Source organism: Peromyscus californicus, unplaced genomic scaffold (assembly GCF_007827085.1).
Source record: "Peromyscus californicus insignis strain IS unplaced genomic scaffold, ASM782708v3 Scaffold_11__1_contigs__length_118956290, whole genome shotgun sequence".
Classification (NCBI taxonomy): Eukaryota; Metazoa; Chordata; class Mammalia; order Rodentia; family Cricetidae; genus Peromyscus; species Peromyscus californicus.
The window spans coordinates 16,755,582-16,766,850 of record NW_026294402.1 but is presented as its reverse complement, the minus strand read 5'-3'; the positions used below and the strand labels follow the sequence as shown (position 1 = coordinate 16,766,850).

Sequence of the window (11,269 nt, the reverse complement as noted above, 5' to 3'; positions counted from 1 at the left end):
TGGAGAGATGGCTCATCATTTAAGAGTACTTGCAGCTCTCGAAGAGGACCAGAGTTCAGGTCCGCCCACAACCACCTGTGACTTGAGCAGGCACAGCCCGCACACGGTGCACAGACATACATGCAGGCAAAGCACCCACACACACCAAGTGAAATACAAATTGAGATAAAAACGTTGGAAAGTTATTTTAAAAGAAGATGTATGTATCTCAACAGGTAGATGGGTCTAGCTGGACCGTGTGGGGTGTGGGAGGGTCCGAGGGTGCAGGACAGCCTAACCCGGAGGCAGGCTCCTAGGGCCGCCCAGACCCACGCCCTGCTCCCTCCGCCCGGCACCTGCAGGAAGGCCTGGAACCGCCTCTGCGTGCCCGCCGCTCGTTTCCGCCCTCCCGCTCCTCCCACGCGTGCCGCCCGCGACCCCGCAGCACCGCTGTCCCCGATCCAAGGCCCCCAGGGTCCCCCCTCGGCTCCTCCCGGAAGCGTGGCGCGTGGCGGCCCGGCGGCGCGGATTGGACGCGTGGCACCGACAGAGACACCCGGGGGGTGGGACGGAGGTGAGCGAGCGCCCGCGGAGATGCGGTGGGGAGGCAGCTCCGAGGGCCGCCCGCGGTCGCGCGTGGGGCCGTGCACGCGGTGGGGGGCGGCGCGCGTGCCCCCGGGTGCGCACCCCGGCCGCCGAGCCCGGCCGCCCGCCCGCGCAGGGTGGCGGCCGCGGCCGGCGAGTGGAGGGCAGGGGTCGCCCGCGGCCGGCGCCCCGGGACTCTTATTGTGACAGGGTGGCGCGCTGTGCTTAGTCACCGTGACCCGCGCGGCGGCGGCGGCGGCGGCGGCGGCGGAGGCGGAGCGCGGCCATGGCGGGGTGAGTGCGCCGCACCGGGCCGGGGCCCCGGACCAGGCCCTGCGGGCTCTCCAGGCGCCGGGCTGCGCCTCCGAGCGGTGGGGAGGCCGTCCGAGCAGGCGCCGGGCACCGGGGCGCCGCTGCACAGCCCCCCCCCCGCGCGATGCCAGGCCTGAGCTCCGGCAGTGTGGTCACGCGTGACAGTCGCCCACTTTCGGGGCCCCTGGAACATTTCATCGCCCCCCACGGAGCTCTAATAGACATAACACGGCGGGGAGGGGCGGTGCGACTCCAGGCTGAGCCCCAGAACCTGGGGAGCCAGATGCAGATCCTCTCTCCAGACCCCCTATTCAAAACATAACTCAGGTCTCCAAGGGTCCCCTGAACCCCTGCCCTGCTCACCGTGGGCGTTCCCGGTGCGCCACACTCTCTGCCCCGCAACCCTGGCCACTTAGTGTTTCCTCTACAGACCTTGTTGTATTTTCAGGCCTTCTCTGTCTTCCTGCTGTGCCCCTGGAGCCCAGAACAGTGCCTAGTTCATACTTGGCAGGCTCTGTGAATTTTGGTGAGGTGTTGAAGAAAGGAATTTGACTTGTTGGAGGAAGGGCAGGGAAGGGTGGCTGGCACAGAGTGGGTGAAGAGCTTGGAAAGGGCCTATGTGGGACTTTGCAGGCCATTGACGCGGGTTTCCACTCTTGGGCTTGGTGAAAGGTGTGGGGCGATTCTGAGCAGAAAGGGACATGATGTGACGCGTTTCTTAGACGGGCCTTCGGGCTAGTGAGTTGGGGAGAAGTTAGTTTGAATGGAGCCGGGTGGGTCCAGTTTACTTGGCTTGGCAAACTGCTCTAGGAACCATTGCTTAGTTTTTCAAAAGGAAGCCTGGCTGGGCTTGTGGCACACACTGTAATCCCAGCACACAGGAGGATCAGTAGTTTAAGAGCCAGCCTTAGTTACATTAGTGAATTTGAGGCCAGCCTGGGCTACCTAAGACCTTGTGTCAAAAAAAAAAAAAAAAAAAAAAAAAAAGGAAGCGTGGCAGGGTCTGGCCTGACCCTCTTTCCCAGCCCTGTACTCTTCCCTCCCTCCAGGCCCCCAACTGCCAGTGGTGGAAGTGTACCTTGTCACCCGGAACCCCATGCAGCCAGAACCCAGGCCTAGCGGGGCTCCCCGCAGCAGCCAGTTCCTGCCCCTGTGGTCAAAGTGCCCCGAGGGGGCAGGGGACTCGGTGATGTACGCCTCCACGGAGTGCAAGGCCGAGGTGACGCCCTCGCAGGACGGCAACCGCACCTTCAGCTACACTCTGGAGGACCACACCAAGCAGGCTTTCGGCATCATGAACGAGCTTCGGCTGAGCCAGCAGCTCTGTGACGTGACCCTGCAGGTCAAATATGAGGACATCCCAGCTGCCCAATTCATGGCTCACAAGGTGGTGCTGGCCTCCTCCAGCCCGGTCTTTAAGGCCATGTTCACCAACGGGCTTCGGGAGCAGGGCATGGAGGTGGTGTCTATCGAAGGCATCCACCCCAAGGTCATGGAGCGGCTTATTGAGTTCGCCTACACGGCCTCCATCTCCGTGGGCGAGAAGTGCGTGCTGCACGTGATGAACGGGGCAGTCATGTATCAGATCGACAGCGTGGTCCGAGCCTGCAGCGACTTCCTCGTGCAGCAGCTGGACCCCAGCAATGCCATTGGCATCGCCAACTTCGCGGAGCAGATCGGCTGCACTGAACTCCACCAGCGTGCCCGGGAGTATATCTACATGCACTTCGGGGAGGTAAGTGAGGGCTGGAGCTTGGGCTCAGCGGTCACAAGGAGTGCGACAGGCCGTCACAGCCATCTCCCCTTGAGACCCCTTCAAGTCGTTTGGTGCTCGTTTCTTTCCTCCTTTTCCTCCATAGGGTCTCATGTAGCCCAGGCTGGCCCTAATCTGGTTATGTAGCTGAGGATGGCTTTAAACTCCTGATTCATCTCTCTCGGCCTCCTAAGTACTGGAATTACAGGCATTGTCACTCACAGTTGACTTAAGTGGTGCTGGGGATGGAACCCAGGGCTCTGTGCTTGCTAGGCGAACACGCTGCCCGAAGAATCCGAGCCCCAGGACTTCATTTTTTTGACAGTATTTTTTTTTTTTTTGGTTTTTCGAGACAGGGTTTCTCTGTGTACCTTTGCGCCTGTCCTGGAACTCACTTGGTAGCCCAGGCTGTCCTCGAACTCACAGAGATCCGCCTGGCTCTGCCTCCCGAGTGCTGGGATTAAAGGCGTGCACCACCACCGCCCGGCTTTTTGACAGTATTTTTTAGGTGAACTGATTTATTTTTTAATTTTTTTTGGTTTTGGGTTTGGTTTGGTTTGTTTTTTCGAAATAGGAGACAGGTAGACCTGGCTGTCCTCGAACTCACAGAGATCCGCCTGCCTCTGCCTCCCAAGTGCTGGGATTAAAGGCGTGCGCCACCACCGCCCGGCTCTGAAGCTGTTTTTTAACTCCTGTCTTTGCTGTCACATTCTGAGTGCTGCGATCACAGGCGGGTGCCACCATACCCCGATAAAGTAAAAATTAAAAATTCTTTTACATTTACTTGTGTGTGTGCTTGTGCATATGGACAGGCTGATCTTGTATAGAGGTCAGAGGACAGCTGGAAGGAACTGGTTCTCTCTTTCTACCTTACATATGTTTCTAGGCTTAAACTCTGGTCAGAGGGCTTGGCAGAAAGTGCCTTTACCCACAACACCATATTGCTGGCCTGAAAACTCAGGTTCTGAGCCCCTAATCTGAATATAGTGAGACCCTAGGAACAGGGGAAGATAAGTTCTCATAGTGCCTCAGCAGCTGCTTTCTCTGGGGCTGGAAGTCGGGACAAGCCAGATGTGATGGCTAGCACTTTTAATCCCAGCACTCCGGGGCTACACAGTGAGATCTTGAGAGAGAGAGAGAGAGAGAGAGAGAGAGAGAGAGAGAGAGAGAGAGAGAGAGAGAGAGAGAGATAGGGAGGAGGGGGGAGGGGGGAGGGGGGGGAGGGAGGAGGGGGGGAGGGAGGAAAGAAAAAGTGTTTCCATATGAACAGCAGCCGGTCTGCAAGCATCCCAGCCTCATGCTGCAGCCCTGTGTGGGCTTTGTGGGCTCACTTTCATTTTCACTTCTCAGTACAGGAAGTCTTCAAGGTAAGGTGAGAGTCCCTGGCAGACGTCACAGTCAGCAGCTCAGGGTGGCAGCGACCAGAGAGGTTGGGCCCTGGACATGACAGTGCACTCTGAACATCACCAGCCCTCAAACCACGAGTCTCAAATGCTCCAAAACCTTTTTGAATGCCCATGTGTCACCCTCAGGTGGACAGTCCCACACCTGACCTCACAAGATGGGACAGGCATAGCGTGGCTCAGTTGACAGAGCCTTGTTCCGCATGCGTGAGGTCCATCCCCACCGCACATAAACCAGATGTGGTGCGCACACCTTTAATCCTCGCACTGAGCAGGCAGATCTATGAGTTGGAGGCCAGCCTGCTCTACATAGTGAGTTCCAGGCCAGTTCCCCAACACACACACACACACACACACACACACACACACACACACACACACACATCCTTCAAGCAGTGGAAGGTCAATATGGACCAGCATAAATGTATTTTGTTTATTTAGATTTTGGAGACAGTTGGTTTTCATAGCACAGGCTTGTCTGGGAACCAAGATTCTCATGTGTCCGGTTTCGTGAGTCTTGGGCCACCAAGGCCCACGTGAAGTTCTGTTTATGCCTCATTTTCATCCTTGAGATTTCTCATCATTTGTATAAAATATTCCTACATCTGAAAAAAGCCAATCTGAAACACTGCCTGTCAATCATTTTATATTTTATTTTATTTTGATTTTAGGAGACAGGGTTTTTCTGTGTAACAGCCCTGGCTGGCCTGGAACTCACAGAGATCTGCCTGCCTCTCCCTTCTAGGGATTAAAGGCCAGACTGGGTTCAATTAAAGTTAAAACCCAAATCAGACAATGCAGATGCCTAAAGAGACCCCACTGTGTGCGGGTGCTGGGCCAGGAGGGCTTCCCGGCCAGGAGGGCTTCCCAGCGCAGCCTCTCACCTGCGCCCCCTGCAGGTAGCCAAGCAGGAGGAGTTCTTCAACCTGTCCCACTGCCAGCTGGCCACGCTCATCAGCCGCGATGATTTGAACGTGCGCTGCGAGTCAGAGGTGTTCCACGCGTGCATCGACTGGGTCAAGTACGACTGCCCGCAGCGGCGCTTCTACGTGCAGGCACTGCTGCGGGCCGTGCGCTGCCACGCGCTCACGCCACGCTTCCTGCAGACGCAGCTGCAGAAGTGCGAGATCCTGCAGGCCGACTCGCGCTGCAAGGACTACCTGGTGCAGATCTTTCAGGAGCTCACGCTGCACAAGCCTACGCAGGCCGTGCCCTGCCGCGCGCCCAAGGTGGGCCGCCTCATCTACACGGCGGGCGGCTACTTCCGACAGTCGCTCAGCTACCTGGAGGCCTACAACCCGAGCGATGGCTCCTGGCTGCGCCTGGCCGACCTGCAGGTGCCGCGCAGCGGGCTGGCGGGCTGCGTGGTGGGCGGGCTACTCTACGCTGTGGGCGGCCGCAACAACTCGCCCGACGGCAACACCGACTCCAGCGCCCTGGACTGCTACAACCCCATGACCAACCAGTGGTCGCCCTGTGCCTCTATGAGCGTGCCGCGCAACCGCATTGGCGTGGGGGTCATAGACGGCCACATCTACGCAGTCGGGGGTTCCCACGGCTGCATCCACCACAGCAGCGTGGAGAGGTGAGTACCTGAGCCCAAAGGGAGGGCACCTCCTCTTGTCCCCACCTCCAGAGGAGGCTGGCCGATGGGATGTTCCTCCTCAGTGTCCAGGGTTGGGGAGTGCTGGAGGGGGCTGTCCCAAACCTATAGGATCATCAGCACGCTGGGGACAATGGGAATCACCACAACATGTGAACTATGTTATGCTAACTGTGTGATTACATTGAGATGTATCCTCTGAACTGGGATGTAGTCCCTGGACTCTGGTCCCTGGCTTGAATCCAGTTCTAGGTTCTATCCCCAGTACCGCCAAAAGAGAGAAAGGAAGACAGAAACGAGCTAGGGATGTGACTCGGTTGGCAGAGGCTTGCCTAGCACCACATCAGCCTGTAATGCCTGTCATCCCAGCGCTTGAGAGGGGGAGGCAGGAGAATCAGGAATTCAAGGTTATCTTTGACTAGGCAAGTTCAGGGCCAGCCTGGGATACAAGAGACCCTGTCTCCAGACAGACAACTGTCCCCTGCAAATTTAGGGCTTGGAGTAAGGGTAGGAAAATGAGAAAATTTGACCAATGTGTATTTGTGGTGCTGGGAATAGAACCTAGGGACTCGTGCTAGGCCAGCCCTCTACCCCTGAGCTAACCCCACCCCCAGCCTGAAAATGGAAGTTTAAACAAATGCCCTAGGGGCCTCTAATGTGTGTGGTCTGTGAATAGGATGGTGGGATGATGTGTCACCCTGAGCGGGCCGCTTTCAAGAAGGACAGGGGCACTATTAATAACTCCAGGAACACAGGTATGGACTGGATGCTGCCGGGCCAACCGGGACGTGTTCACCCCATCTCTGATCATGTTGCTTGAAGGAGTACCATCTGAGCGGTAGCCTAGTTGTTAGCCTTTCTTGGGGTTCTGGAGTTGGACAACTGCCCTGCTCACTTGGTGATCCTGGATGTCCTACCCCACATTTCTGATGCAAATCTTACTTGCGATGTGAGCTCCTGAGCTCTGAGGTGAAGCACACAGGTGATACAGCATGAAGGGTAAACCTGCTGAGGTTTAAGGGACCTGGCTGTCACTTCCACAACTGGTGGCTGTGAGCCTCAGTTTCTTCCTCTGGAAATGGAGCTGCTGACCCCCTCCCTTGAGAAAAATAAAGAGATCAGGGCCAGGAGGTGCTGCACGCCTGTCACCCCAGCTCTGAGGAGGCTGAAGCAGGAGGCTCTGGAATTCTGGGCTAGCCTGGGCTACACAGCAAGACCTTAGCTCTAAAATAGAGTGAATAAAAAAGTGCTAGTAGATGGTGGGGCTTCTTGTAAGGAAGGCAGCTGTAGCTCCTCGGGTGACCATGGTGTGATCATGTCCTTCGCAGGTATGAGCCAGATCGGGATGAATGGCACTTAGTTGCGCCAATGTTGACACGGAGGATTGGCGTGGGCGTGGCAGTGCTCAACCGCTTGCTGTATGCAGTGGGAGGCTTCGATGGGACTAACCGGCTTAACTCAGCAGAGTGTTACTATCCAGAGAGGAATGAGTGGCGGATGATCACACCAATGAATACCATCCGGAGTGGGGCAGGTGAGTGGGGTGAGTGGGAGACCACGCCCAACCCAGCTCTGGAGAGACTTCCTTCAGCTGTCGTCCTCTCTTGCAGCTTGTTTGAGTCAGGAGCATGTGTAACAGACTGGCCTCAAAATTGTTATGTAGCTGACTTTGAACTCATGGTCCTCCTTCCTCAGCCTCTCGTGCTGGGACGACAGGACAGGCCTGCTCTACCACACCAAACTCCAGCTTGATTTCTAAGGAGTTCCTCCTGGAGAGGGTGATGGAGGGAGGAAGGCAGCTACCGAGGTGGCCCCTAAAGAGGCCTCCGAGTGACTCTGCACTGTGTGCTTCTGTTTAGGGGTCTGTGTGCTACACAACTGTATCTACGCAGCGGGAGGCTACGATGGGCAGGACCAGCTGAACAGTGTGGAACGCTACGATGTGGAGACAGAGACCTGGACTTTTGTGGCCCCCATGAAGCACCGACGGAGTGCGCTGGGGATCACTGTGCACCAGGGCAGGATCTATGTCCTCGGTGAGGCCCAGGAGGCGGGTCAGGGTGAAAAAGACTCTTGTGTCCATATCTTTTCTTTTCCAAGTTTTGGTGCTGAGGATAGAACCCAAGGAACACCTGATTACTTGGCAAGTGTTCCATAACTGAGCCACTCCCCGGCCCTCACTGGGGGATTCTGGGCAGGGGCTCTACCACTGAGCCCCACCCCACCCACCCTTACACCCCCACATCTCCACGCTGCTTCCCTGGGGAGTCTAGGCAAGGGTTCCACCTCTGAGCTTCGTTCCACCTCATCCCCATCCATTACAAACAGGTGGCTTTTTTCCTCCTGTTTTCTGTTGTCTTGTCATGGGCATTAGACTGAGTCCTCTGAGGGAGGTGACCATCCTCTTCACTCTCTCTGCAGGAGGCTATGACGGCCACACGTTTCTAGACAGTGTGGAATGCTATGACCCAGACACTGACACCTGGAGTGAGGTGACCCGTATGACATCTGGCCGCAGTGGGGTGGGTGTTGCCGTCACCATGGAACCCTGTCGGAAACAGATCGATCAACAGAACTGTACCTGCTGAAGCCCTGGGTTCCTGAGCACTGACAAGAAAACAGTCCATCCAGACTACTGCTTTCTCTGTACAACAGGAAAGGAAGGAAGAAGAGAGGAAAAAACCAAACCCACAAACAGAAACCACAGGGACGGAAGAGGCTGCAGGAGAAAGCATCCCTCTCCAGGAAGGGCAGCTGGGATGCCTTGTAACTGACATTGTGGAAGACCAGAACTAAAATCCATGTGCCCATTTGTCACAGCCCCTGGAGCATCCAAGACAGCCTGCCTGGGATGTGGTATGGAAGGTGCACCCTCACAAGTGAGAGACCCCTATACCCTCTGGCTGGGGATGAAGCCACCAGCATCCAGACCCCCTTCCAGGGGACACAGGCAAAGCAGGGGTCACACGTGTTTTCTTTGGTCCCTGCAACTTGGTGATCAATTCTAGGAGACAAGGGGAAGCGGGGGCCAGGTGAGGCCAAGGGGCTGAGGCTCCCTCAGGAGCTGTGATCCCCAGGGACAAGCCTGGACAGAGAACACGGGGCCTCTAAGCTCTGGATGGTTATTTTGTTAAGTAGCCCTTTAACTTTCCCATGGAAATTAAAAACAGATTAAGCAGTGTCTTGCACACAGGTCCTCAGAGGGTGATTGGAATCCCTCAGGGAGAGACAGCTCTTCTATTGAAATACACTCAGCTCTTGATCGGGCTGGAATTTAAAACCTGTCTGTTTCTCTGCTTCCCATTGTACATTCTGCTCACATAGGACATCCTGCGCCCTCCGGGCCACACAGTCGCCCGTCAGTTTTAGGTGCAGTAGATGCCAATGACCTAACTTCTGTGCCACTTCCCTGGGGACTCCTGTGTTTCGCTTGATTCTGAGACAGGGTATCATGTGGCCCAGGATGGCCTTCAGTTCAGACCCTGAACTCCTGATCCTTCCTCTGCCTCAGCCTCCGCCTCCTGAGTGCTGAGATTACAGTTGTATACACCACGCCTGGTTCCTGCTTGTCCTTTTTGTACCCAAGCAGCAAAATAAAGATTTCTGGGACCTTGAGTGTGGTTCAGTGGATAGAGAGCTAATCATGCATGAAGTCCCAGGTGGCATCCCTCGCAGGCATAAACCCTGGTAGACCACATGTGTACTCACCGCAGCAGGAGATAGGTTCAGAGTCATGTGTGAGCACAAAGTCAACTCAAGGCCAGCCTGACCTACGCGGGACTTTGTCTCAAAAATAATAGTAATAATTATATTTTATACACACACACACACACACACACATATGCACACACTTGGTTTTTCAAGACAAGGTTTCCCTGTGTAGCCCTGCCTGTCCTGGTACTAGCTACATCTCAGAGATCCACTTGCTTCTGCCTCCCAAGTGCTGGGATTAAAAGCATGTACCACCATGCCTGGCTCTTAGTAATATTTTTATTTTATTTATTTTATTTTTGTTTTTCAAGACTGGGTTTCTCTGTGTAGCAGCCCAGGCTGTCCTGGAACTCACTCTGTAGACCAGGCTGGCCTCTAACTCATAGAGATCCACCTGCCTCTGCCTCCTGAGTGCTGGGATTAAAGGCGTGTGCCACCACCACTGCCTGGCTCTGGTAATATTTTTAAAAGCATAGAAGAAAGGAAGTTTAAGGTCATCCTCAGCTATATAGGAAGTTGGAGGCTAGCCTAGGCTACATGAGACAAGGTCAACAAATTTCCGGAGCTGGAGATAGCTCAGCAGAGGGGAGGGGCTTGGTCCTGCCTCAACTCAGTATGTCTGACTTTGTTGACCCCCCAAGGGAGGCCTCACCAAGCCTGGATTTTTATTTTGGTGGGGGTCAAATTCAGGTTCCCTTGCTTGTGCAGCGAGCATTTTACTGACGGTTGTGACTGCAAGTGACTCACACTTGTTTTTGTTTTAAAACAGATCCTGGAACTCACAGAGAGCCACTTGCCTGTGAAGTCCAGACTGAACTGAACGCACGGGCTGCTTGCCTCAGCCTCCCAAGGGCCCAGGTTACAAGGCTTGGGAGTTTCTCATTTTGAATACTGGAAACTCAGCAGCAGCCCTGGACACGCTCACCACTCACCTAAGTCAGTCAAATCCAGTTGAGGGCTGGAGAGAGGGCAGTTAAGAGCACTTGTTGCTCTTGTAGAGGACTCAGTTCAGTTCCCAGCACCTGCAAGGTGGCTCGCAACCATTCCTGCCTGCAGTTCTAGGGAGCTCCAGCGCCCTCTTCTGGCCATCACGGGTATTGCATGCATGTGGTGCACTGACTACATTTTAAAAACCATCTGAGTGAGCTGGGTATGGTGGCTCACACCTGTAATCCCAGCCCTCGGGAGGCTGAAGCAGAAGGAGTTCCAGGAGTTCCAGGCTAACGAGCTTCAGAGTGAGAGTCTGTTTTTCATTTAATTTGACTTTTAATTTGTATTACATCTGAGAGAGAGGGAGGGAGGGAGAGAGGAGAGCACTAGGGTGTAGGTGAGAAGACAATTTGAAGGAGTCATCTCTTTCTTTCTACCGTGTGGGTGCTGGCAATCAACTCAGGTCAGGCTTGGTGGGCATCAGGCTTAGTGGGCATCATCTTTACCTGCTGGCCATTTTGCCAGTCCAAGATCTTGTTTTCAAGCAAAACAATAACACAAGGGCTGGGGAGATGGTTCAGTGGGTAAAGTACTTACCACACAAGGGGAATCTCACTTCGGGTACCCTGCACCCAGGTGGCGGCCTGTAGTCATAGCCCACGGGGGGCCGGAGACAGGAATCCCACGTGCAAACCCTCAGCCCCACTGTCTGAATCCCAGAGCTCTAGGTTCCTTGAGACCCTGCCTGGGGAAGTAGGCAGAGACCAGTGGAGGAAGCTACCCCAGGATCTCAAATTCAGGCCTTCACAGAAAAGCATCCCCACCACACATGCACACATGCAAAAATGAGAAACAAAAACCTTGTTGGTCACACTGCAAGGAAGGATTGCAAGCAGGTAGGGCGGGGAGTGGAGCTCTCTGATATAACATGGGCTTACGTGTGCAAAGCCCTGGTCCCATCCCCCAGCACGGCCATAAATAAATAAACTCAGC

At 55.2% G+C, this 11,269-nt stretch overlaps 1 protein-coding gene across 2 annotated transcripts; it reads left to right on the top strand.

The window, feature by feature from the left end:
• Nucleotides 1–347: 347 nt before the first annotated feature.
• Nucleotides 348–9,250, top strand: Keap1 (kelch like ECH associated protein 1). 2 transcript variants are annotated; one of them, XM_052753850.1, is made up of 6 exons: nt 348–553; nt 1,926–2,611; nt 4,932–5,617; nt 6,964–7,169; nt 7,495–7,671; nt 8,057–9,250. In XM_052753850.1, exons 2-6 carry the CDS (start codon nt 1,973–1,975, stop codon nt 8,221–8,223), a joined length of 1,875 nt encoding a protein of 624 aa, XP_052609810.1. In that variant the 5' UTR covers nt 348–553; nt 1,926–1,972; the 3' UTR covers nt 8,224–9,250. The 2 variants fall into 2 exon arrangements, with proteins under 2 accessions (XP_052609810.1, XP_052609806.1); XM_052753846.1 differs by lacking the exon at nt 348–553 and adding an exon at nt 703–858.
• Nucleotides 9,251–11,269: the final 2,019 nt, after the last annotated feature.

Excerpts from the sequence above, each read along its gene's own strand:
- Keap1 (XM_052753850.1), top strand. The coding sequence starts at position 1,973 with ATGCAGCCAGAACCCAGGCCTAGCGGGGCTCCCCGCAGCAGCCAGTTC. Across the intron at positions 2,612-4,931 it reads TCTACATGCACTTCGGGGAG|GTAGCCAAGCAGGAGGAGTT; the intron begins GTAAGTGAGGGC and ends CGCCCCCTGCAG. Across the intron at positions 7,170-7,494 it reads TACCATCCGGAGTGGGGCAG|GGGTCTGTGTGCTACACAAC; the intron begins GTGAGTGGGGTG and ends GCTTCTGTTTAG.